We start from the raw sequence: 27,023 nt of genomic DNA, 5'->3' as shown, positions 1-27,023 counted from the left end.
ATAGGGGAGCTGGAGCTCTGCTGAGTCTGATAAGGGGTAACTGGGTCCTATTGTTAGGATGTGTTTGCTCTGTCCCGCAGCAAAGACTGCAGGCTGAGGTTAGCTTGGTAGATAGACTAGAGAACTCTGGGACACTACAGTCTTGTCTAATCTCAGACGTGTTTCTTTTAGATCACAGCCCAGATGAAATTCCTGTATGAGGAACTTGGACTTGACAGCACCAATGCTTTCGAGGATCTTAAGAAATACCTAAAATTCTGAAATGCTGCATTCAGCTGGGAACTGGAAACACATGGAAATAGTCTTATTTCCAGTTGGTTTAGCAAAAGTGAGATTTTTTTAAGTTATTACATAATTTTTTAAAAGGTGTTTCTTCTTGTACATTTTGCTTAATATGCTTCTCGCTTGTACTGTTCATACCAGCACATACCCGCTAGCCTGGGAGAGCAGGTTTTGGTCACTCCTTAGTAGGATGTAGAAAAGGAACTATAAGAACTGGGCAGGAGACTGACCACCAGGCCTCCCTTCCAATCAGAACAGCTTTGTGCCTACTAGTGGAATTTTCTTTGACCAGTTTACCAATCCATGTCTTTCCTCTTTGCTAATAAACATCGTTAGACACTGTGACAATGAGTCAGTCACCTTACAATTTACACAACTCCACTTTAAAGAAAAGAATAGCATTCTTATTATTGAAATGCTTTAGAATTTGGGGGGAATCTTTTAAACACTTTATTGTTATTTCCAACATTTGAGAATCTTCCCTAAGACAGTTACATTCCTGCTACCGAAATGTAAGAACGAGGCTTACTCAGCAACATGCTGAACATAGTGTAAACACGCACTGGACACAGGGTGGCCATCTCGTGCTTGGAGACCCTAACACAGGCTATACAGAATGTCCAGTGAACTGGAGTAGCATGCGCGATTGGAGACAAAGCACCTGTCTCTGAGAGCTGCTTGGTGATGGAGGAGAGTCGTCATGCTGTGTTCCAAGATGAGTCCTTCTCCCTTCTCCAGAGAAATGGCATGTGTGTCCACCTCACTGCCTTTGGAGGCTGAATTGGTACTTAATCTTATTCTCAGTTTCGTAGGAAGACCTGAGATGACTTCCTGTAGATTTAGCAGAGTTGATGATTCTCCAAAATTCAGAACCACAATGAAGACTTTATCTATGCCATCCAGCTCTCTTGTGTACACAACAGAGTGACTGTCAACCCTCAAAAGGCAAAACCAGCCCCTATTGAGAACCAGCTCTCTGGCATGGAGTAGACTTAAATCCTGATACAGCCTCAACGCTGAACTTGGCTCCGTGTTTTGGACCTGTTTTTTTAAAAAAATATATATTCACATAAATGTTTTATTTTAAGAATTATTCCCCTCCCCCAAAAAATTTTGCTTCCATTTGCCCTTTAAAATAACTGCCCAAAAAAGCAAATAATTGCCAAATTATAAAGCATTTCTAAAGTTTACCCTAAAGTAATAGGAATTGTAATTCATATTTTCTGCTTGTCTGAGAGTCATTTCATTATGCACAATGCTCCCACATCTTAGAGTGGCCGCAGAAGCCAAACTTGGCTCTACTTGAGGACATTGCTGGAATGAAGTCACTGTGCTATGTTGTGACTCCCAGATGCCTGGAAGCAAAAAGCATCTTATGTATTGGGACCTAGCTGTTCTCGGCTGTGGGATAACGTGAAGGGCTCTGTGGTGCAGACAGCGATCATAGGTCCAGCAGACATGGACTCTTGGATCACCGGTGATGGGAAGAACACTGAAAAACTGTGTAGAGCCTAACCTGCAAGAAGTCTACATTTGCTTTCTTGCTGCCTCCCTAACCCACCCCACCCCTGGCCCTAAAAGGTAGTTTCATTCATTAAAGGTTTGGGTTTATGTTACAGCTACACAAACACACCTAATTTACTGCTGTTCTTCCCTCTTTTTTTTTCCTCATAAGAATTTTTCTGTTACATCGTCTGCACAGATATCATTGTAATGGTAGGAAATATTCTATTGAATGGCTTCACCATTCCCTTCACTTTTAAACATTTGCACTTGTAGTGTTTTTTCTTACATTTTCAATCCCTTCCTCCCATGTTTTATATTATTTATTTAAGATCAATCATCAGACATAATTACTGTGTCAAAGATATGGACATTCAATGTATAATGCCAAATGATTTGGAGCCGTTGCCAAATCAACAGTAATGTTCATTCATTATACTCCCCCCAGCCACTTTTCCTGGGGCGGTATCGTTGTCATTGTTATTGTTGTTGTTTTCAGGTAGATGCTTAATAATGTATATTTAGTGACTATCTCATGGATGTTTAAAATCAGGTACCAAGTCATTGTGGTGTGTGTGCGCGACATATCAGCGTTCGTCATTCTCAGTAGCTTCAGGTAATGCATGAGTACCAGAGCTTAGTGCCACTCTCATGAGGGGTGCCCAGTGAGCTGTTCTTTCATCTTTCATTTGAGCTCTTTCCCTATAATCATGGACTTGTCTCTCTCTTTAATCTCCCACAGTACTTGTGTGATATATTGAGGCTTCTGTTAACATGCATAAAGATTTGTGGGTTTTCATGAACTATTCACTGTCTGAAATCGTCTGAAAGTTTCTCTCATATAACGCTTTTCATATTGAATTCTATTTTGTCTGCTATTAAATATTTCCAAGCCTGCCTTTTGTAAGTCATTTTTGTCTAGGAGATGTATACACATAGTATAAATTTGAGTTGCAAGAATATATACAAGGCAAAGGTTTCTTCAGCCATCCCCAGTTCCCTCCAGAGACAGACAGGACGTGATGACTGTTGGAATTCCCTCCTTTTTAGGTATCATGAAATGGTAACCCTGTGCCTCTACAAGAATATGTAGGTGTGTTTACACAGATGATGACCCAGCCCCAGCTTGAAAGTGCTAGTCTTTATCTTAAGAGCTACATCTTAGTCCCATGATCCAATGGACTGGCTTTCTGTTGGATAGACACATCATTTCTAACACTTCTGCTCTTGCAAATAAGACCCTTACATATTTATCATTTGCACATACATGAATATTCATAGATAAAATAAGAGTAAAACTACTTGATCAGAAAGTATAAACATTCTTTTGATAGCTGAACTGCAAGCTTCCTTTCCATTACAGTTGCCTGCAGTATTGTTAATTATTTGTATCATTTTAACTGTCTCATATCTGCATTTTTGTCTTATCTAACCTGAATATTTTTAAACATGAATTCAACCCATTCATATATGTGACTGCCTTTTTCAACATCCTCCTGAAACCACGTTTTATCTTTTATTCATAATTACATTATCCTTTTGTTTAGGGATTTCTCCTTTTTAAGAGTTTTCTAGTACATCAATTGGTATGCAGTCCCAATTTTACAAAGTACACATGTATGTCTGGCTCCTAATCCCTTAAAACTCAGTGACCACTTACTTAAGTTCCAGAGAAAGGATAGCTAGTCTTGCTGTAAAAGACTGTAGAATTTCCATCATGGCTGTAAACTCTGAGAGACAGGCATTTCTGTGAAGACCTGAATACTGTAAATGATTCTTCATATGGGGCACTGTGTAACAGATCATATTTTACCAAAAGCATAACTTCCAAACTCTTGAAAATCACAAGCCTAGTCTGCGATGGATTCCAAGAGTCTTAATTAAGGTGCTACAAATGCCTGGGATGCTGGTAACCCGTGTGGAAACTCATTCACTGTTTCGATGCTGGTAACCCGTGTGGAAACTCACTCCCTGTCTCTAGAACCAGTGTAACGCTGTCACCAATACTCACTTCCACATTTACGGTGAGGTAGTCAGAATTTGTGGGTAGCCAGGTGTGATTGCCTTCAGAAAACCCAGCATTTGAGCTATTGTCCCATTGCATCGGTGACTTTGACAGAAGGGTACTCTGTATCAGAAGACCAAAAAGAGAAAGCAATGATCAGCTTATTACAAGAAATCTGCGTGGACCCTCCCTGAATGCCTCCGATGCCTCCGATTGCCCCTTCAGTTCTGAGCTGATGCTGGCACTCATGAAGAAAAGGCCTTGGCGTACACTGTTGCTCAGTGCCATGCTTTCAGTTTGAAAATGGCGAATAATCTCATTGGAAATTAGATCATTTCCAATGATGGAAATGATGCTTTCCTAACTGAACTTGCACGTTTTTAGAATCTGCCTCTTCTTATTTTAAGAAAATAAAAAAGGATTTCAGAATATTCCACTAGCGATGCATGACACCCCATCCTGCTGTAACTTCTGCTTGCTCCTGTACCCACCCTGATCCTTGCACGTGAACACCCACACACAGTGAGCCGCTGGGAGGAAACGTTTAAATTAACCAAACGATGAGGAAGCTCTCTCTCACACAAGTGAAGTCCAACTGCACAGGTTAAACAGCCAGGGTACCATGTACCCAGCAACTCAATCGTGAGAGCCACAGCCTCAGACAAAAGCAAAACCACACAAAGACAACAGGACAAGGCAGTGCCGAGGTCACTGCACCAGCAAGTCAAAAACCAGAGGTGAATTCCTGCCTGTAGGAGAGGACAGTGAATAGTATGCAAAGTAAGTCACCGGTCCCCAGATGTCAGCCTGTCTCAGAGGCTGCAGGGTCCTCAGTTCTATCCAAGAAGCTCAGTTACATGGCTTAGAAGTTGTCATTTCCATGAATGTGTCAGCCACCTTCTCAGTAAGGAGCTGACAGCTGATAACCCTTACTGTCAACAGTTAAAAAAAAAAAGTGACCATGGGGCTGGGGAGATGGCTCAGAGGTGAAGAGCACTGGCTGCTTTTTCAGGTCCTGAGTTCAATTCCCGGCACCCACATGGTGGCTTACACCATCTATAGTGGGATCTTGTGCCCCCTTCCGGCCTGCAGTGCAGACATACATGCAGACAGCACTGTATACATATATCATAAATAAATATTTTTCAAGTGTGAAACTATTTTTTAAGTGACCATGACACTCAGTAACAAAATAGCAGTGGTAAATTGTCTGACAGTGTAGCCATGACACATAGCTAAAAATGTATCATACTTACAGTATCATAGCTTTCATTGAAGTTTGTAATGGAAATATCTCTCATTCCTATTTCTTCTCCATAGTAAGTTATAGGTGTCCCTGGGAGTGTGAAAAGAAGCATATTCATAGTGTTGATGTACTGGTTCCCCAAGCGAGAGGTCAGCCGGGTAGCCTCTGGTCCACCGGTCTGAAAGGCAGATAGTTTAAGAGCACAGTTCCGCACACAATTTCATAAAAGAGTTACCATCTGAAAAAGAAAGTTCCCCAGGCAGAAAGTCATTCTGAAAATGCTGGTATCAGCAAACACAGAAATGGGTCCCAAGCCCACTACCTGCTGGATAACTGACCATTCACCACCATGGCTGCTGTGCTGGACAGTTGATGTCAACTTGACACAAGCTAGAGCCATCAGAGAGGAAGGGACCTCAATTGCTAAAGCAGAAGCCAAATAAGCCCTTTCCTTCCCAACTTGCTTTTGGTCATGGTATTTTGTTGCAGCAGTAGAAACCCTAAAACAAGCTTCGACAGACTCAACCACTAACCCTGAGTAAGGTCCACTAGGGACAAAGACGTACCTCACTTTAGAGGTGACCGTCCAGCAAGTACAACAGATCCCTGTGTGCTGTACATGAGGGCTTACCATCCAATTGGGCCACTTCCCTTCTGGCATGTTCTCCATCCAGGATGTGATAACTTCATATACAGTGTGCCCAGAAAGGCTGTCCAGTGTGGTGAAGTAATTGTTGAAAGGAAAATCAGCTTCCTGGATAAATGGCAAGCCGTAGTACATCATGGTCCTCTCGATGCTCTCTGCAGAGGCTTCTGTCCCCATGAACCTAGAAGAGTTGGCAAACTGTTGTCTTTGTTTGGTTGGAGCCTCCAGCTCATCCCTGCATGATGGGAAAGCCCCATTCCTCCCTCCCTCCCTCCCTCCCTCCCTCCCTCCCTCCCTCCCTCCCTCCTCTCTCTCTCTCTCTCTCTCTCTCTCTCTCTCTCTCTCTCTCTCCAAACCCCACCCACTCAGAAAGTCTCCAAACAAAGGAAAGGCTTTGCCAAAAGCCCAGTTCTGAATTCTTGATGCTTACAGCTACCTCCTGCCCTGAAGTTGCCAACCACCCAAATCCCCACCTAAAGTGCTCAGATTTTGACCATACTTGGGCACAAACCCAGCTTGTGGTAGACATGTCATCACCCCTCACCCACAGCCTATATAATCTCCCTGCTTTAGGTCAGGTGTGCAGCTTCTCCGGCCTCGATCTCTGGGGCTAGAGGGGCTGCCCAGGAGTTGCTTTGCTATAAACCTGTTGTTAAACTTTTTCAGTTCGACTCTTTCAAATTAATTTCATCTTTAACATTCTACAAAAGAGGAGACTGAAAATCAGCAAAGGTAAGCATCATAAGAGACTATTTCATACCTTGGCATAATCTAGTTGTAAATTATAATTATGTAGGTTACATTTAATTTTTTTTTAATTTTTAAAGATTTTTCTATTATGTATGCAGTGTTCTGTCTGTATATATGCCTTAAGGCCAGAAGAGGGCACCAAATCTCATTACAGATGGTTGTGAGCCATCATATGGTTGCTGGGAATCAAACTCGGTACCTCATGAATACCAGCTAGTGTTCTTAACCACGGAGGCATCTCTCCAGTCCTAATTTTAAAAAGAATTTTAAAGGTGGGGACACAACATGGCTCAGAAGTGTCATGCAAGCCTTGTGACCTGTGTTCAATCCCTGGAACTCATATAAAAAGAGAGAAAGAGAATCACAGGGTTACTCTGTGACCTCCATTTGTGTTCCATGACATCCATGCCCTTACACACATACCCCCCCACACACACACATACACACACACACACCCTAATAATAAAATGCAATTATAGTTATACAGGTTTTTTTAGACTATAACTTGGGCCTGTGGTTACCGGTATCTGCCTGGCTCCCTGCTGTACTGATTCATGGTCTGTCTGAAGTCCCGGATGATGTCATGCATTCCCACTTGAGTAGTAGTGAAGTCATGGTAGAGCTCCGAGTAATGGGTGACCGTGTCCTTAGGAAAACAGGACAGCATGGTTAGCACCATTTCACCATGCATCAGGGCTCCATGTAAGTTCAGACTGTCTGATCAGATGGGCTAAACAAAGGAGGCGTTTGCTCAATGGCAGTCCTGGAAACCTCGGTACACAAAAGGCTTGTGCATGGTGGATACTCACGACCAATAGTACTGCAGGGACTCTTACATAGGTAACTTTTTTTTTTAAAGATATATTTATTATTGTGTATACAGTGTTCTGCCTGCACATAACCCTGAACACCAGAAGAGGGCACTTGATCCCATTGTAGATGGTTGTGAGCAACCATGTTGTTGCTGGGAACCAAACTCAGGACCTCTGGAAGAGCAGCCAATCAATGCTCTCAACCTTTAAGCCATCTCTCCAGCCCCTTAAATTGGTAACTTTAAATAAAAATCAGGTGAACAGTAAGTGTTTCTTGTAGTGGCAGGTCTGGTGGACTCATCTAAATCCTGCCTTCAATTTCTCTATCTCCCATTTTGGTAAACTAAATTTTAGCAAATACCAAAACTTTAATTACAAAACACCCCTAAGCTGGGCGTTGGTGGCGCACACCTTTAATCCCAGCACTCGGGAGGCAGAGGCAGGCGGATCTCTGTGAGTTCGAGGCCAGCCTGGTCTACAGAGTGAGTTCCAGGACAGCCTCCAAAACAATACAGAGAAACCCTGTCTCGAAAAACCAAAAAAAAAAAAAAAACAAGAACAATAATAATAATGGGCTTAATTATAACCTTTGCTTCATGACATCATCTCACAATCAACTGCTCTTTAATTAGTTATATAGGTAAGTAGTTAATTAGGTTTGTGAGTAGTTAGGTAAGCAGTTAAACAGGTGAGTAGTTAGATAGGTAGGTTGAGTAGTTAGATAGGTAGACGAGTAGTTAGATGTGTAGGTAAACAATTAAGTAGATTAGTAGTTAGGTACGTAGTTAATTAGGTAGGTGAGTAGTTAGTAAGTAGTTAATTAGGTAAGTAGGTAAGTATAGGTAAGTAGTTAATTACATAGGTAGGTGAGTAGTTAGCTAGGTATGTGAGTAGGTAGGTAGGTAGTTAATTGATTTACTTAATGAAGTTATAAGAATGCATAAATAGGCTCAGGACAAAAGGTAGAAGCTTCATAACAAAATAGCCATGTGCAATTTATTTTATATGATTGGCTTCATTAAGAGCATCATACCATACATAAAATTTTAGACTTTTTTCAACCACTAGAAGTATTGCTAAGATTCATCTAGATTGTTACACATTGCTGTAATTTGCTTATTTGGTTCATACAACATTCTATCCTGTAACACATGCTACTCCAATATTTTTAGTATGTATTGAAACTGCTGTCTACTTGGCCATAAAAACTAGGGCAACTATAGAGGACTAAGGTAGCATGTGAACTTCATATGTCATGGCGTGGGGTTGAGATGTGAATCAATAGTGTAGAGCCCCAAACAGCCCAGGTTCTGTAATGAGGTGGACTTTGTTTGGAATTCTATTAACCCCTGTAATCCCGAATCCTGAGGCTCACTAAACGGAAATCATGAAGCCTGTCTCATTCAGAAACTGAGAGACTTAGATGAAACACTCAGTGCTAACTCCCTTCTGTTCTGGCTTTGACCTTGATCAATAGGAAAGTCCCAGGAAATTGAGGCTTCTACCTTTGAGTCTAAGTAAAATGAAGGAAACAATAATCTCAGTGAGCAAACCATCCTTCCATCAGTAGACCTCTGTTAGTCTGTATTGTGTGCCTAGAACCCTCACTGAGGAAGAAGGATTCTCAAGCAACCCTTGCTCAGGAAAGAACCGATGGAAAAAGCCACCCAGGTACACGCACTAGAAAGATAGTACGTCAGAGTTCTTCCTGTAGGCAGGAGCAGCTCACCCTTGTAACTGGCATCTTAGACTAGAGCAGAGGACATGGGACTGGAGGAACGGCTCACGGGAAGACTGCTCACCACTCTCGTGGAGGAATGCTTAGCTCCAAGCACCCAACCAGTGAGCCCCAGGGCCACCCAACACCCTCCTGTAGCTTTTGCGGATGCTTGCACTCACATGCACACATCCACACACAAACACACATATACACATAATTTTGTAAATATCGTAAATTTTAAATTTAAAAAACAGAAACATTCTATAACATTTTCAGATGAGACCAAGAAAAAAAAGTTTAAAAGAAGACTTTACCGGAATTTGGGATGTATTTACTTGGATTTCATTTCTCAGGTCCTTTGCTTCCAGAAGAAATTTAACCGCATCAAAACTAAAGCCATCGACACCCTTCAAGAGCCAAAACTGTATTATTTCCTGGGCATGGAGAAGAAAAGTGCTTGGTTACATCAACTACAAACTCGTCAGAACATTAACAGAGGTTCTGTGTGTGGGTGGCCATCAACATACAAAACATATTATCATACACACAACTTCACACTCTCATTCCATAACTGGTTCTCTCAGTATCAGATGCTGGGTTTGGGAAAAGAGCATTCCAGGCAGAGAACAGCTGTGGAAATGAAGTCAGGTTCCCTGGGCAATTAAAAAAAATTAAAAGGTGATGGGAGATGTCATTCTGTAAACCTGTCTCTCTTATTGGTTGTTGAATAAAGCACTGTTGGCTAATAGGGAACCAAGTTAGGTGGGACTAGGAGTCAAGGAGGATTCTGGGAAAGAGGCAGAGTCAGACACTATGTAGGCTGCCAGAGGAGTAAGAGGTCTGGACCCTTTTCTCTGGTAAGAGAAAATACTTAGATTAACAATTATGGGTTAAATACTTAAGTCAGAGCTAGCCAGTATGAAACCAAGCAAACAGCTAACAGCTTCATAATTAATATAGTGTCCTATGTGTTATTTGGGGGTCCAGACAGCACGGCAGGGCCCAGGTGACTGGCGGGGAAAGCTACACTCTACAAAAAGAGGTAGCTGCCAGGCAGTGGTATTGCACGCCTTTAAACCCAGCACTCAGGAGGCAGAGACAGGTGGATCTCTGTGAGTTTGAGGCCAGCCTGGTATATAGAGTGAGTTCCAGGAAAGCCAGGACTATACAAAGAAACCATGTCTTTAAAAAAATCAAAATAAATACATAAACAATAGTTTTTAAAAAAAAGGATGACATACCCAAGGGTGTAGAGACAAGAGGGGAAGTAAATAATAGTTTTAAAAAGAGGATGACATGCCCAAGGGTGTAGAGACAAGGGGGAATAGCAGAAGCTGGACTTGTCATGTCTATCTAGCTTTACAGGCCATGGCAAAAACTTGGAACTGGGAAGGATGGGTAGAAAGTCCTGGAAGATTTCAAGCAGAAAATGCTGTAACCTGATTTTAAAAGTTAAACATAAAGTTGACTTAAACTAGCAATTCCACACCTAGATACATATCCAAAAGAAATGAAAATTTATATCGAAACAAAAACTTGAATGTTCATGGTAACAGGGCTCTTAAATTGAAACTATCCCTGATGGTAAATCCATCCATATGAGGAATATTACCTGTTCACAGATTAGAAGGAAGTAGATGGGCATGCTGGGACATACCTGAATCTTAAAAGCATTTTGCTAAAGACAAGGAATAAATATTGAATTATTTCCTTTATATAAAATGCCTGTGGGGCTGGAGAGATGGCTCAGTGGTTAAGAGAACTGGCTGGTCCTCTAGAGGACCCAAATTTGATTCCTAGCACCCACAAAGCAACTCACAAACATATGTAGCTACAATTCCAGAAGATTCATCTGGTACCCTCTTCTGACTTCTGGACACACACACACACACACACACACTACACAAATAAACAAACATATATTAGCCTGACAGTGGTGGTGCATGCCTTTAATCCCAGCACTCGAGAGGCAGAGACAAGCAGATCTCTGTGAGTTCCAGGTCAGTCTGGTGCACAAAGTGAGTTCCAGGACAGGCTCCAAAGATACACAGGCAAAACATGTCTTGAAAAACCCAGAAGAAAAAAAAAAGAAAAGAAAGAAAGAGAAAGAAGGGAAGGAAGGAGGGATGGAAAGGAAGAAAGAAAGGGAAGGGAAGGGAAGGGAAGGGAAGGGAAGGGAAGGGAAGGGAAGGGAAGGGAAGGGAAGGGAAGGAAGGGAAGGGAAGGAAGGGAAGGAAGGGAAGAAGGAAGGGAAGGGAAGGGAAGGGAAGGGAAGGGAAGGGAAGGGAAGGGAAGGGAAGGAAAGGGAAGGGAAGGGAAGGAAAGGAAAGGAGAGGAAAGGAAATGTCCACAATAGACAAGTCCATAGAGAGTAAAGGGGAACTGGTTCAAAGATGGTGTGACAGGATGGACAATGATGTTAAAAGCAGACAAAGCTTCTTTGGATGTGAGAAGCCAAAACACTGAAGAAGTCCATGTGTGCTCTGGCTTCATGAAGTCTAAGGACGAGGAGAATGTCCAGAAGAGCTGGGGGTGTCATTGGTTAGCTAGTGCCTGGGTTGAGGAACCCAACAGCGAGACGCCACACACACCAAACCTGCTGGGCATACGGAGACCCCTGGTTTGTGGAACGGGCTCTCTGAAGGTTCTGGACCAACTCACTAGACGGTGCTGCACTATTGCCCGGACGCTCCTCACTTTCATACTCTCACTGAGAAGCCCCCAACTCTTACAAGCGTCAGATGCCCCCTCACCTGGGCTCAGTCCCACTTGGTGCTTTGTCTTGAAAACAGGAACACCGGTCAAGTCAAAGCACAAAACCACCCAAGCAACTTCTGACAAGGTGTGGGTGATCGTGCCACTGTAGACAAACATGGGAGTGTTGATTTCCTAGAATATGGCTACTTACTTTCCTCATGGGCTCCTCGTTCACTTCAGAACCGTGGCTAAATATTAACCTCCACCAAAGAGTGAAAAATGTGGGCAGGAGAAATGGCTCCGCAGTTATGAGCACATACTACTCTTGCCGAGGGCCTGAGTCCGGTTTCTAGAGCCCATGTCAGGAGGGTCATAACTGACTGCAACTCCAGCTCCAAGGAGCTCTGATGCCTCTTGGCCTCCAGGGGCACCTGTCCTCCAGTGCATATACCCACACAGATACATAAGAAAAAAATACAAAGTCTTAAAAAACAAAACACAGTGAGAATTGAGTGCCCTGGAACCCCCGTGAGTATCATACTTGTGTCCTTGCTTCATGTGATGGTTTTGAGTATGTTTGTTTGAAGTGCAGAGATGGAGCCTGGGACTCCAGGGCTCTTAGGAAAGTGCTCACAGCCACTGAGCCACACACCCAGCCCTGATGAGACATTTTAAAGGCTGAAGTTGTAACCATATACCCCAAAGTCTGATCTGAAGAAGCATTTCTTTCATGTTATTTATTCTCTCCACCAGATGAGAAAAGAGTGCTCCCGAGTTTAATCCTTAACTTCCTCTCATTCCAGTTAAGCTCTCCAGGGCACTGGATATGAAAAACAGGCACAGTGCCTGGTTCCACCTGGTTGGGTGACCCAGACGTGGGGACTCTGGGGACAGTACACTGTGCCCTTGGCTCTTAGCTACCATGATACCATGCTGTCCTGATTTTCCAGTGGATGTATTTTCTCTTCTAACACACGACCACTGTGAGTAATTGAGTCAACAATCGTGATATCTAGACCAATGGGGCTGGCCCGGGTGGGAGTGTTTGCTTATTTGTTTCATTGTTGGTTGGTTGGCTGGTTGGTCCAGGCTCACCTAGAACTTACTACATTCCCCTAGCTAACACTGACAGGCTCTTTTTTTTTTTTTTAAGATGGTTGAAATAACTAGAACCATTTACCTAAATAGTCAAATGTGGGAAACACAGTAGCTCTGTTTTTTTTAAGATTTATTTACATATTTTATGTATATGTGTTTTGTCTGTATATATGTCCATACACCAGAAAAATGCATCAGATCTCATGGAACTATAGTAACAGACAGTTGTGAGTTGCCATGTGGGTGCTGGGAATTGAACTCAGGACCTCTAGAGTAACAGTCAGTGAGTCATCTCTCTAGCCCTATGGCTATACTCTTCTATATGATGACACATAACATGTCCCCTTATGTAGAGGGGGACTTTTTAGTCTAGTCTGGTCCCAGTGGACCGGTTTCTCTCTGCCCACAGAGTCCCCGAAGCCTCTAATGAAATAACCACTCTGAGGCTTAATATTAGTTAGTTGTTTGAACAAGGGCTCAGGATTCTTACTGGTTAGCTCTCTCATAAAATAATAACCCATCTCTAGTAACCTGTGTATCACAATGTGGCTGTAGCTTACCATGATGTCTTGCTTCCCCAGTGGCTACATGGTGTCCTCTTGACCTTACCTTCCTTCTCTATCTTTGTTTGGATTCCTGCCTAGGTATATTCTGCCTGGCCATTGGATGAACAGCTTATCCATTAACCAATAAAAGTAACACACATATGCAGCCTACAGACATCCTACATCTCTCTTGAAATGACATCAGCTGCAGGAGTCTATCTCAGGAAGGAATGATGAAGTAGACTTTTCACAAGTACAGGAAAAACAACACCTTCTGGTTACAGGCAAGAGAAGCAAAAGTTTCCTACAGCTACCCAGAAACACTGGGAAAATCTTCTCTGGGTCCTCAGGGAGCAAAAAAATGGGGATGACAGGGGTTGCAGAACCCGACAGTTTGGAAACCAGTCCTGCAGCTCTGCAGTCCAGAGACCAGCACCACAGCCTCTACAGGACCCTGCTAACCCTTCCCCAGCGTTAGAAGAGCTCCCGCCCTTCAGCAGCTCTGGAAGAACAGAAGGACTATTCCTCCCAGCTCATCTGCATACTTCTACACATCTGTACATGCGCCCTCAACCTGCTTGCAGTGTGAACACTGGTGGCCAATCTCTACTTAGCTCTTTTTTAAATTCACTTATTTTATGTGCATTGGTGTTTGGTGTGTATATGTATCTGTATGAGGGTGTCAGATCCCCTGGAACTGGATTTACAGACAGTTGTGAGCTGCCATGTGGGTGCTGGGAATTGAACCCAGGTCCTCTGGAAGAGCAGCCAGTGCTCTTAACCTTGATACATCTCTCCAGACCCTCTACTTAGCTCTTAATATCTCACTTGGTTTATGGCTGCTTCTACAGACCTTTAAGAGGTCCCATTGTTGTGATTGGTCATGTACTTTTGGCAATATCCCTTTATTGACTATCTGAAAAGGAAAACACACACACGTACCACTGTTCTGAATGCTTTACAGAGATTAACTCAAAATGAGTTAATCTTCAGATCCCATGATCAGAGCACCATTAGTGTTTCTATTCTATGAATGAGGAACAGATAAGAGAGACGGAAGCACCTGGGCCAAGGTCATAAGCTCAGTAGGCGACGAAGCGAAAATTGGAGCCATGTGCACCCCTTACCTGCTGGGCTGGCTCCATTCTTGTCATTTTTTGTTTGTGATTGTGGGGAGGGCATGTGCATGCCACAGCATGGGAGCAGCGGTCAGGGGACAACTTTGTGGGATCGTTCCGTCTTCTCATCCTTACATGGGTTCTTGGGGATAGAACTCAGGTTTCCTGGTGACCACTTCTACCTGCAGAGACATCTCACCAGTGCCCTCCATTTTCTATTTGTTTATTTGTTTTGCTGTTGTTGTTTTTCAAGGCAGGGTCTCTGTGGAGCCTGGGCTGCCCTAGAACCCGCTCTGTAGTACAGAGATGCACCTGCCTCTGCCTTCCAAGTTAAGAGACTAAAGGTGTGCACCGCCACCACTGCCCAGCTTTTTTTTTTTTTAAACTGGAGGGTCTGACCACACCTAGGTCTCACTCCCAAGTTAAAACAATTTACTCCCTTGTTCTTCTCAGCTGGCCTGCTTCTGTCACTGTTACCTGCCAATGAATTTGTCAACAAATCCTACGTCCCTATCGCTGGAGCACACCTTTCCCTGATACCTGTGTCCCGAGAAATCTAAGTACTCACTGGACACTTGGGTGTCTCCCAGAGAGCTCTGATGTGCAGTCAACATGGCCTCTCCCTTGTTCATCTTCCATTTCAGAACATGGAAACAACACCCTCCCAACCCCGGGTACCAGTCTGCAATCTGGGTCCTACTAGACTCCTCTCGAAATCCTGGTGAGTTCTCTGGCCACCTTCAACCCCTTTGTAGGCCCAAGGCGACTGGAATTCCTTTCCTTTCCAGGTGGCTGCGCTTTGAACTCCGCCTCCGAAGCTGCTTTCCTCCTAACCTGTCTCTAAAACCAGACCAATTAAAAATGCAAGCCAGAACCATTTCCCTACCTGAAATTTAGACTCCAGAGCTTGCCAGGACTTTTGGGGTTCTTATAACTTGATCCCTGGGTCTCACTGAGTCACGTTTCCTTCCATGCACATGACATCCCAGTCATACAAGTTAACTGCCAGCACCTCAAAAGTACATATTGGTGCTTTCCCTCTGCTTGAACCAACCCTTCCTCCCACGCCAAACTGCCTCTTTGTGTGGCCTATTCCAGCCCAACCACTGAGCAACACTGCCTCTTTGCAACTTCCTGCCCCAACCTTACCTGCTCCATGTCTGGACAACTTGGGTATCCATTTGCCAACTTTCTTCTACCAGTTAGCATGGTTTGCTCTGGTTTTTCTTCTGTCGCCTACCTCTCCTCTATAGTACAAAACTTTGGCAGCTATAACATGTGTTTTTCTTCCAAACACCGTCTCTCAGGCCACAGCCAGCACACCACACACACCATCAGGCGAGACCACCCTCTCCTAGCCCACAGCCAACATGTCACACACACCATCAGGTGAGACCACCCTCTAGCACAGCCCACACATCCCACAGACCACCAGACAAGTGTATAAGAAGAGTGAAATGTCTGACACACAGAAGTGCAATATTATGCAATCATTATTGATAAGCCACGGGGCTGGCTTTAAAGCAGGTAGTGAGTGAACTGTATTTTGAATTGTGGAGTCTCTCTCCAGCAGTCCTGTGCTCGCTATGGGCAGAGCAAAGTCCACATTTAGCTATAGGATCTAATGTCGAGCAGGGAGTGCCTCTTGGCTTCTCATCTCCAGCTAAGAGCCACTTCCCCTCCAGTGGTCAGCCTTCCCATATCACGTGTCTAGATCATTCTGAGCCCAGACAGAGACTAGATGACCAGGAGTCTCTTACTAAATGTCCTGGCTATCCCATAGGGTCACTGTACCCTGCTCCGGCTCCTCATCCATCTAAAAGGGGGTGGGGGTTGACTTGGAAGGCAGGTAGAAACCAGAGTGATTGGAAGTGTACAAAACACTACTCTCTAATATGTGAGTCACCAGCATCTCTCGGCCTTCTAACTTCTCCAGGGGAAAGCACTCAGACCATGAGTTCCCAGCAGCCACTAGGGAGGGAAGAGACCGAGTAGGAAGAGCCCTCCCCTGCGTACAAGTCTGCTATGGGGGCAGAAGCTGAAAACTGATGGCAGCCAGGGAGAAGGCTCAGACTCCAGAAGGTCAAGTTGCTAACAGATACCTCCTCACTGCCAACCATCTCATCTAACCTGCAAATTATTAACCCGCTCAGCTCGACCACGCAGATAAGTGCTGCGGGTAGGGAGCACAGGAGGCCGTCGGAAGAGATGTCTGAGAAAGGTCTGGACCAGGAGCCTCCCTCATCTTAGCCTCTCTGCATTCCTTATTTACTCCTGATAGTGAATCTTCACTCACCTTCCAAATAACGTTTAGCCTCTTGGTAAGGTAGCAATGGCCCAGACAGGGAGGACTTTCATTCCAGGGACTACTTAGTAAGAATTCTATTCACAGATCCCATGACCTGGATTCTTGCATGAGAACAGCCAAGTTAGTCGAAGAATCATTAATGTATCCACCAGCACACTGTGCCAAAATACACAACACTGGTTTGAATATCTCTAAACAATCCGTCTCTGTCACTACAGGGGCCTGGAGGGTTCACTACCTGTTCAACTGACTGCAACTGCAAGTAAGGAGAAGCACATGGAGAAATGGTATCTCAACACAGGCCCTGGAGTCGGGATGGTGAACTCCAGCCCCCAGATGTAGGTTTGCATCCTACTCCTGTCTCCTAAGAAACACCACTTTACCTCCCAAAGGCTCCTTCTCTATGACCATTTAAGAGTATCAACAGGAGCCTGGCAGTGGCGGCGGATCTCTGTGAGTTGGAGGCCAGCCTGGTCTACAAGAGCCAGTTCCAGGACAGCCTCCAAAGCCACAGAGAAACCCTGACTCGAAAAGCCAAAATAAAAAAAAAAAAGAGCATCAACAGAGCTCGGTAAATGACTTGTCATATAGTAAGTGACTAATAAGTATGGGCAGCGGTGAGGGATATGTATCAGTGAACTTTGGTAATGAGAGAGAGTCTATTAACACCAAGATTATACCTAACCCTTAGTCAGCTGACTGTAACTATGGCCTCCTAACCTCACTGAAATAAGAGTGCCCTGACTCAAGATGCTGCTAGAACAGACTCCTGAGCAACTCACTGAGACCTCACACGTAAACGGTCTCGAGCCTAAGGAGGCCATGGACTAAATCTCTAAAGGGGAATGCAAAAGGCTGGGGTGGGGGTGGAGCTCAGGGGTAAAGGCATTGTCTAGAATGAGAAAAACTAGAAAGAATGAAGAAAAAAGAGAAAGCAACGAAGGGAGAGATGAAGGAAGGAAGGAAGGAAGGGAGGGAGGGAGGAAGGTAGGGAGAGAGGGAGGGAGGGAGAGAGGGAGGGAGGGAGGGAGGGAGGGAGGGAGGGAGAGAGGGAGGGAGAGAGGGAGGGAGAAAGCAAAAGTCAGGACCTTTTATCTGAAACTATAAACATTGTAGGAAGAACTGGAGGGCATTTAATCAAATAGAAAGGCACACCATGTTCATAGATTGGAAGGTTTAATATGAAGATGTCAATACTCCTCAAAACGAGCTACAGACTTAGTGCAGTTTTTATTAAAATGTCAGCAGGCGCCGGGCGTTGGTGGCTCACGCCTTTAATCCCAGCACTTGGGAGGCAGAGGCGGGCGGATCTCTGTAAGTTCGAGACCAGCCTGGACTACCAAGCGAGTTCCAGGACAGCCTCCAAAGCCACAGAGAAACCCTGTCTCAAAAAACCAAAAGAAAACAAACAAACAAACAAACAAAAATGTCAGCAGGCTCCTTTGCACAGTTGAGATACTACTATAAAAATTCATAAGGAAAAGCAAAGGACTCAGAACAGTCACGCAATATCCAAAACAATATAGAACTCATACTTGTTTGTTTGTTTATTAGACAGGGTCTCACTTTGCAGCCCTGGCTTTCCTGGAACTCACTATGTAGACCGGGCTGACTTCGAATTCACAGAGCTCCTCCTGCCTCCACACCCTGAGTGCTAGGATTAAAGGCGGAGTGTCACCATGCCTGGCAGACTCACACTTCTTGCTTTCACAACTTAGTACAAAGCTACAGTAACCAGGCAGTGGTCCTGCCTTAGACTACGATATATAGCAGGATGGGACAGAATTAAGGGTCCAGAAATGAACCCAGGCTTTTATGGACAGTTGATTTTCTACTAGGGTTGATTTTCTACTAGAGTTGTCTACAGCTCTCTATTCATGAATTCCCCCCCCCACTCCACCCACAGCAGTATGGAGAGTGGGAAGACAGTCTAATTCCTGAGCTGAGATTTAGGATCACTCTGGTGGGAGTCTGCTGAGGTGGCCACAGGAACCTTCCCATTCCAGAGCCACAGAGGTGCCTTCAGTGACTCGTGCACGAGGCACATGCCTCACAGATCCAACTAACCCGCACCTCTTACTTCTGACTCAGTGCCTCTCACCCTTTAGTCTTGCCAGATCACAAGTGGGGCTGCCAGTTAACACTCAGGACACCAAGTTAAATTTTAATTGCAAATAACCAACAGATGATTTTTTTAAGTAGACATATCCCCCAAATAGCAATATTTATTATATCTAAGATTTTAAATCAAACTTGAGGTTTTTGCATGCACACACACACACACACACACACACACACACACATGCACGCGTGCATGCTTGCCTGGAACTCTCATGCTCCATTTCTTATCTCTGCAGCATCTGTCCCAAGGGTTCCCCCTCTTTGGCAGAGCAACTCTCCCTGGTACACTAATGCCTTTCCAAATCAGTACCATTTGAAGTGTCATGCATGCATTGATGTCATTGTCCCCCTGGTGTTTCAGAGACTGGCTGAGTCAAAGTCTCAATGTTCAGGACAGGACCTGGCACAGAATGAGAAACATGCCAGTGCTTACTGAGCAAACACAGAAGTGCCATGCATGGATTATCTCAGTCTGTCTTATGAACAAACACAGTATCACCACCAACTGTGTTTCACAGGTCGAGGATCTGAGACCAGAAAAAGCCCAACAATTCACCCAGAGGTCCACTGCACAAATAGGAACCAGCTCTGCAAAGCCTACCTTCTCAACCCCTCCACTCTCACTGCCCCCACCTCCCTAACCCCCAACCCCACCAATACACCTGCCAATTGCCTCAATGAAAGATCACCTCTAGCTGAGGTCCCCCTATCATTTTCCCTGTTGTTTATATTATCTACCATGTAAATATTTTCATTTGCATTTGACACCTTAACTAGATAATTTAATGGCACACCTTGATTTTGCCTACATAGATGTTCAGTCAACTCGGAGTGTTTCAAATAACCACTTATCTTCCCAGTGGAGAAGCCTGTGTGGGTATTGACACTCACTTAGGTTCCCACCAGTGGAGAAGCCTGTGTGGGAGTCCACACTCACCTTTATTTCCTCTTGAACAGCAGGATTTCGGAAATTTAAATCAGGTTGTTCTTTCAAAAACTGGTGAAAGTAGCATTGCTCCCGTACTTCGTCAAAGTGCCAACTGGAGTTCCCATACACACTCAGCTGGCAAACAGGGAAAACAAGGCAAGGTTACCTCACTCATTCCCACACTGGCCTTGCCCACAAAGATGTGGCCTTGCCATCTAAGATCCTAGGCATTGTCTTTCCAGGGAGAACCCCAGATTTTACCTCAATGCTCCACAGAGCAGTTATGAACTACTTGTCAAGTAGACACCCCTCCTAACGACCACACCACCAGCTAATGCTCTGTAGTCCAGAACAAGACCAACTTAAGGGACGCCCTTCCTAACATATTTTCTTGAATCTGCTACTCGGCTCAAGACCCCTGTATGTGAAGCAGATTATGGAGAAAGATGGCCTGTGTTAGTCTTGAAGCCAGAGATGTAAAATGACTCCCCAAAGAGTTTGTATTAGACACACTCACTTTAAGCTTTCCTAGTCGTCTGGAATAAACGTCTGGTGACATCAGGCACCAACCCTTAGTGGTGTCTGACGGTATGACTAATGTCTTCTTTCTAGAAGGAATGGGGCATGACTGACTGCATGTTGACATTCTCCGGCTTGTCCCTCATATCTCTGGTCAATCTGCCTCAATTCAACCTTAAACATGAGAGTTTCTTGGGCTGTATCTCAGGCCTTTCGTTCATGACTTTCAAAAGAGCAACTGGAAACAATATAGTGGTCAGGGCTTGGGGGGGAGTTACCCCACCTAAATCCATTTCTTTTTAATTGGAAGACACGATCACATGACGTCTGCATTTCCATGGCAACTGGCCACAGTGAATAGCTGCTGCTATCTTTCAAGGAAACATACCATCATCTATTTGTATGTGCTAAGTTTCTAAGAGTTACTTTTATTCAGGTGATTTCGTGTGTGTATGTCTCTTGCAGAAGGAACAAGTAGGGCAGATGATGGCTTCTATGCTCTCCGAGTGGCATTTGCTGCTAAGAGCGATAGGGTGGGAAGGAGGCAGAAGGCCGTTGGAAGCCAGAGAGACCGTGCTGGTCACTTGGACTCAGTCAACCTCCCAAGACAAGGTGACAACTTAGGTGGCCATGATGACAATAGGTTGTGTCCAGAGCTCAGGACTGAGGCTCAGGACAAGAGAAAGTGATGACTGTGTTTCCTTATGATATAGTCTAGCGGGGGGGGGGGGGGGGGAGGGATGTCAAAAACTCAAAGAAGTAAAGGACCCTGTAAAGTGGTAGAAGTAGAAAAATATGGAGAAAAAAAACTAGTTATTTCCCTATCTCCATTCAGGAGCCCCAGAGCCATGCTGAACCAGGTGGGAAGTGAAGGTAAAAGGGGATGCTGGATGAGAATACCATGAAGGCAAGGGGAAGAGGATGCTGGATGAGGGTACCATGAAGGCAAAGGGAAGAGGATGCTAGATGAGGGTACCATGAAGGCAAGGGGAAGAGGATGCTGGATGAGGGTACCATGAAGGCAAAGGGAAGAAGATAATAGATGAGAGTACCATGAAGGCAAAGGGAAGAGGATGCTGGATGAGGGTACCATGAAAGCAAGGGGAAGAGGATGCTGGATGAGGGTATCATGAAGGCAAAGGGAAGAAGATAATAGATGAGAGTACCATGAAGGCAAAGGGAAGAGGATGCTGGATGAGGGTACCATGAAAGCAAAGGGAAGAGGATGCTGGATGACAGTACCACTGACCAGAATCCATCAGCTCAACAATGAAGTCAGAAACCTAAAGGCCGTTTGGAAACGTCTTCTATTTCTAAACTGCATCCTTCAGTGCTTTTCCTTAAAGGACCCCACACACCTCATGCTCAGTTAGTCTAGAGCTGCCCGATTTCTGTCTGCTCATCGGTTGTCCTTACCCAGTTGTTGGGAGGAATGGTTACACCGTTTTCATGGCTGCAGTTGTGCCAGATGTAATAATCAGTGTATTTCCCGCTCCGCATCCTACTCGATTGAAACCAAGGATGTTTGTCGCTTGTGTGGTTCGGTATGAAGTCGATGATTAACTTTAAACCTAATGAGTAAAAGCATTTCAAATGTTAGGGACAGACTGTGTGAGAAGAATGACAGTCAAGGGTAAGATGGGTAGGTGGGAATTCCGCGAGAGGCAAGATGCTGTCTGCCTGAGTTCCCATTCCGCGGCACTTCTCATTTCTTTACCTTTGTCATGTATGGCTGCGACCAGATTCTCAAAATCTTTCATTGTGCCAAAAATAGGGTCAACTTCTTGGAAGTCCTCAACGCCATATCTGAAGTCTTTCAGAGACGATTTATAAAAGGAACTGATCCAAATAGTCTTCACGTGTAAAGCAGTGATGTAGTCCAGCTTCTCTTGGATGCCTGAGGGAAGAGCCAAGGATGTGAAACAAATGCAGCTTTGTTTCTTTCATTTGAATCACTCAAAGTAAAATAAGGGGGAGATAAAAAAAAAAAGTCTAACGGTCAGTGGCACCAGAAAGGAAGCCTACTTCTCACAATCACTGTGTCAATGAAATAACACATTGGGATTTTACCATTGAAAAAGAAGATTCTTGCTATTTTCAATACTCAGAAAATTTAAAAAAGGGGGTAATAGAGTTGAAACTAGAAAAACAAGTAGCTTTAGCTATTCTTTTATGACCCATGTGTCCTTTTTTATTGTATTCGTCCACATCACGTAATACTTCCTTTTCTTGGTCTCCTCCTTTCCCTCCCTCCTTCTCCCCTCCCTCCATCCTTTCTTTTTCTCCCTTCCTCCCTTCCTTCCTTCCTTCCTTCCTTCGTTCCTTCTTTCCTTATTTCTTTCCTTCTCCTCCTTTTTTGTTTGATACAGGCTCTCACTCTGTAGCCCTGGCTGGACTGAAACTCTCCATGTAGACCAGGCTGGCCTTGAACTCATAGAGATCCACCTGCTTCTGCCTCCCGAGTGCTGGAATTAGGACTAAATAAAAGTGGGTGCTGCCACTTTACAATCTTTCTAAATTTTAGACTGTACCAACACTTACACTGTCTAAATATATAGATAGAAATTAGACATGATTAGGCAATGAACGCATATGTCTAAATGACCCACTTAGGAAAAGTAAATTTTTAAAAAAATTTGTTTTGGGGGAAGGATTTTTTTTTAGAGACAGGGTTTCTCTGTGTAGCTTTGGAGGCTGTCCTGGCATTCACATTGTAGACCAGGCTGGCCTCGAAGTCACAGAGGTCAACCTACCTCTGCCTCCCAAGTGCTGGGATTAAAGGCGTGTGCCACCACCGCCAGGCAGGAGAATGGATTTTATAAACTGAAAAATTTCCCCTTTTTTCTATTGTTTAAAACTATATCAAGTCATTTTATTATAGTGCTATTTAATATGCAAACTATTTCTATACATAAGTTAAAATAAAGTTTTTAAAAATAAAAGTAAAATAAAATATGTCCAAAATAAAACATTTTACATCAAAGGTCAAAATATTAACAATTTTATGAATTTGAGTAAAATTCAGACAGCAATCTAGTCCTATGAATAGCATCAATCTTCTAGAATAACTTTTTACCTTTAATACAAATATATATTTTTAAATGTGTAATATCACATACACACACACACACAAACACACACACACACACACACACACACACACACACAGAGCATAGGCAGACACACACACTCACTCATTTGAGACAGGGTTTCAAGTAACCCAAGTTGGCTTAGCCAGGATAATCTTAAATTTCTGATCTTCCTGCCTCTGCAACTGGTAACACACACACACACACACACACACACACACACACACACACACACACACACACAGAGTGCTGGGATTACATACAAGTATGTACTATCATGCCTAGTTTATGCAGTGATGGAGATCAAACCCAGAGCTAGGCCAGCACTCTGCAACTGAGCTACAGTCATCCTTACATCTTTAAAACAAGATTGCAGGTGTTTTCCAACAGGTGTTGAGCTAGGTGCCAAAGAACTAAGTAACATCTGATCCCAGATAGTCCGGAGAGCACTAGCGCATACAAAGCAATTTGCCACACGTGACTCTTTTTTTTTTTTTTTTTTTTTTTTTTTTTTGGTTTTTCGAGACAGGGTTTCTCTGTGGCTTTGGAGCCTGTCCTGGAACTCACTTGGTAGTCCAGGCTGGTCTCGAACTCACAGAGATCCACCTGCCTCTGCCTCCCGAGTGCTGGGATTAAAGGCGTGGGCCACCAACGCCCGGCCACACGTGGCTCTTGAGCAGTTACAATGTGGCTCATCCGGGGTGAGGTGTGCTTGAGGGAGGGAAAGGCACACACCAGATTTTAAAGAGATGGTACGAAAAGAAATAATTTTAAATACGTCAATAAATACTTTATGCTGATATGTTGATACAGAAAATGCATTGCATTAAATAAAACATACTATTAAAATCAGTTTCACCTTGAGGGGAAAAAAAGAAGCTCGCACAGTGATGCTATAGCAACGTAAAGTGGCCGGAATGGGATGATGCAAACCAGGGAAGGGATGTACAAGGTGCTTTATGGACCAGGGTGTTAGCCTTGACTACCTGGGGCAGGGCGCTGATGAGGAAAGTCGTGAGCTGGGGTGTTGCAGGCTAAGACTGAGTTTCAGCATAATAAAGAATACACAACTGAGCAAACCATGGGACCTGTTACACGGAGAAGAGCGAGGGATTGGGCAAGAGTATACTGACGAGGTAGAAGACAGGTCTGCGCCAGTGTTTGCCAGCCTCCTGTTCCTCTCATGGGCTGTCTTTAGAGCGGCGGGTTTGAGGCCTGTCTTTCACTTGTTCACTTGTGGAGGAAGGCACAGGAGAGTCTAGGCTTGGCAGAGGAGGTCTACGGAAGTTAAACTGGAGATGGCTAGCTGCTGTGGCTTCTAGTTCATGGTCCTAAATGCAGATGCGGAGACTTGAGCCGGTAGTGTTCTGTGTTTCCCGTGAGCCTTCCTGAATCAGCAGGGCAGAGGCCACACTAAGCAATCAGGAGGTGGAGGAGATCAAAGCATGGCGTCCCCTGAGCCCAGGCAGAAGTGAAGACGTGCTAGAGACACCCTTTGGTCATCAGACTACAGAAGCAAAGGTCCCTAAGGAATTAGAACACCCCCCCCCCGCCCTCCCACCCCGGGAATCTTGTGCTGGGAGAAGGAAAACCTGGGGCAGCCAGAGGAGGAGCTTGTCTCCTGGGGAGAGAGTACTCATAGTTCTGAGCTTTTGCCCGAGTGAGCACTGAGCACCGGGAAGGATGATGGAGCTGAAGAAAAATGAGTCAGTTACAGACCTGACCACACCTATGGCCAGCACTGCTTAGCCATGCATATCTCTTGCCTTCTATTTTACTAAGCTTCGTGTCAGCAACCTTGAACACTGACTTCTTCTGGCACGCCCCGCCCCATTGAATCGGTCTCAGTCTGCTTGTCTCTATCATGCGCTTTAATTAGCTTGAGCTGGGAATGTTAGGGCTGCCCAGGTCCAGGCTCTGACTCCAGTAACAGCAGGATCTAGGCTGCAGCGTTCTAGCAGGCTGCTGATTCCTGTTGCCTTCCCAGGTGGCTGTCACATTTCAGAGTATCAACAGGCAACAGAAATACTTCCATTTAAATGAGGGGTTTAGAACATGTAACATTGTAAAGACAAATTAGACCATTCTGTCTCACACACTACCATATCATCTTGCTGTTTGCTTTAAACAAGTAATCATTGTAAAAAGCAAACTTCCTTGCTAGTAATTTCTTCTTACTGCACCCCCTTTTCATCCCTCCCCTCACTTCTCGCTTCGATTTTTTTTGGGGGTGGAGCCCAGACTGTCCTCGAACTCATGGCAATCTTCCTCCCTCAGCCCCCTGAGGGCTGGTATTACAGGCCAGTGGGACAGTCCTGGCTGTCCTAAACCATTTTGACTTTGACTCTACCAACCAATCCAGTTTATTCCCACGGTCTGGCACAATTTAAGTCTTAATATGTCCTAAAGCAACATTCAATTTTGGGGGGGGGTTCGAGACAGGGTTTCTCTGAATTGTTTTGGAGGCTGTCCTGGAACTCGCTCTGTAGACCAGAACTCACAGAGATCCCCCAGCCTCTGCCTCCTGAGTGCTGGGATTAAAGGCATGTGCCACCAATGACTTGTCGCAACATTCAATTTTAAGGATACAAAATTACATATAAAGCATTATTAGCTTAAAGAGATACAAGATTTTGGTCTTATTTTCCCACTAATACGTATTGCTCTAGAGAACCCTTTTTTTAGTTAACAGCTAACACACTGCTGGGCCTTTCAGCCTTCTCTTATCTCTCAGGATTGAAACTTAAAGACAGTCTTTCTTTCCTGCAGACATCACATTTGTATAACATGATGTATTTATCAATAAACTCCAACCAGACAAGAAGCTACATCCTATACCAGGACAGCCAGCCTCAGTGGAAACATGCAGAGGTTGTAGGAGGATTAACGAGTGAATGAATATGTGTATTGGCTCAGTGGGCATCAGATCAAACCCTTTGGCTCCGAGGCCTTACATCCAGGGCAAGACTTGCAGGCTTCTGAGTGGTGCTTGGATAATGCCCAGGGGCACAGGTGCCAGCCATCCTGGAATGTGCTTACCAGCACAACCCAGGCACTAAAAGGTTTCGAGGAAGCTAGGTGCAAGAGACACAAACCACTCTCCCCTGGTTGATGCTGGGCTTGAACACGCACCTTTCAGGTCTCCATTCCCATCCTTGTCGCTGTCCTTAAAAGATCTTGGGTAGATCTGGTACATGGGACCTGCCTGCCACCAGTCAAGGCATTTTGGAGAGATGGCAATGATGGCTATTGTGGCCCCAATAAGCAGGAACACGGACACCACGGTGAGCCAGAAGAGGATCTCCCGGGGCACCCGGTAGCGAGCTTGGCCGGAGAACTGGAACACCACCTCCTTGGGCATTCCTGCATAGGGCCGCACGGCCTTGAGGTAGGGATCCTCAGGAGCAGGGATATTCACAGCATTGGACTGTGGGGTATCCCTGGAGCCTGGCTCTTGCTCTGGGATGTCTTCATTCTGGACAAACCCGTTATTCGTCTGGCATCCCTTCATACTCATCTGGATGGAGTCTCTCTTGTTTTTGTCCTCATTCATGTCTACCTCAGGGCCCCTTTTCCCGGTGCTTTTCAGAAGGGATGGAGGCAGAAAGTTGGCTTGCTGAGTGCTGTGGTTTGCTA

General features: G+C 44.6%; 2 protein-coding genes across 3 annotated transcripts in view; one reads left to right on the top strand and one right to left on the bottom strand.

The window, feature by feature from the left end:
* Prepl (prolyl endopeptidase like) overlaps positions 1-2,682 on the top strand; it is a 33,685-nt gene extending 31,003 nt beyond the window's left edge. For both annotated transcript variants that reach the window (XM_013118499.3, XM_005077264.4), the window contains one exon: positions 172-2,682. In XM_013118499.3, the coding sequence (XP_012973953.1) occupies positions 172-261 (90 nt within the window). In that variant the 3' untranslated portion in view covers positions 262-2,682. The remainder of the gene's footprint in view (positions 1-171) is intronic.
* Slc3a1 (solute carrier family 3 member 1) lies at positions 709-27,023 on the bottom strand. Its single transcript, XM_005077297.4, has 10 exons — positions 26,520-27,023; positions 22,016-22,195; positions 21,715-21,869; positions 19,789-19,914; positions 9,279-9,398; positions 6,954-7,078; positions 5,668-5,863; positions 5,047-5,214; positions 3,797-3,913; positions 709-1,323 (listed from the first exon to the last, which is right to left on the bottom strand). The coding sequence occupies exons 1-10, from the start codon at positions 26,938-26,940 to the stop codon at positions 880-882; spliced, it is 2,052 nt and encodes a 683-aa protein (XP_005077354.1). The 5' UTR covers positions 26,941-27,023; the 3' UTR covers positions 709-879.

The sequence above is a fragment of the Mesocricetus auratus genome, unplaced genomic scaffold (genome assembly GCF_017639785.1).
Source record: "Mesocricetus auratus isolate SY011 unplaced genomic scaffold, BCM_Maur_2.0 Super-Scaffold_100676, whole genome shotgun sequence".
Lineage (NCBI taxonomy): Eukaryota > Metazoa > Chordata > Mammalia > Rodentia > Cricetidae > Mesocricetus > Mesocricetus auratus.
The sequence above is the reverse complement of the archived record's forward strand: the minus strand, read 5'-3'. Positions and strand labels throughout refer to the sequence as shown.

Excerpts from the sequence above, each read along its gene's own strand:
- Slc3a1 (XM_005077297.4), bottom strand. The coding sequence starts at position 26,940 with ATGAATGAGGACAAAAACAAGAGAGACTCCATCCAGATGAGTATGAAG. Across the intron at positions 22,196-26,519 it reads TGGGAATGGAGACCTGAAAG|GCATCCAAGAGAAGCTGGAC; the intron begins GTGCGTGTTCAA and ends CTCTTCCCTCAG. Across the intron at positions 1,324-3,796 it reads ACCTCACCGTAAATGTGGAA|GTCCAAAACACGGAGCCAAG; the intron begins GTGAGTATTGGT and ends TTAAAAAAACAG.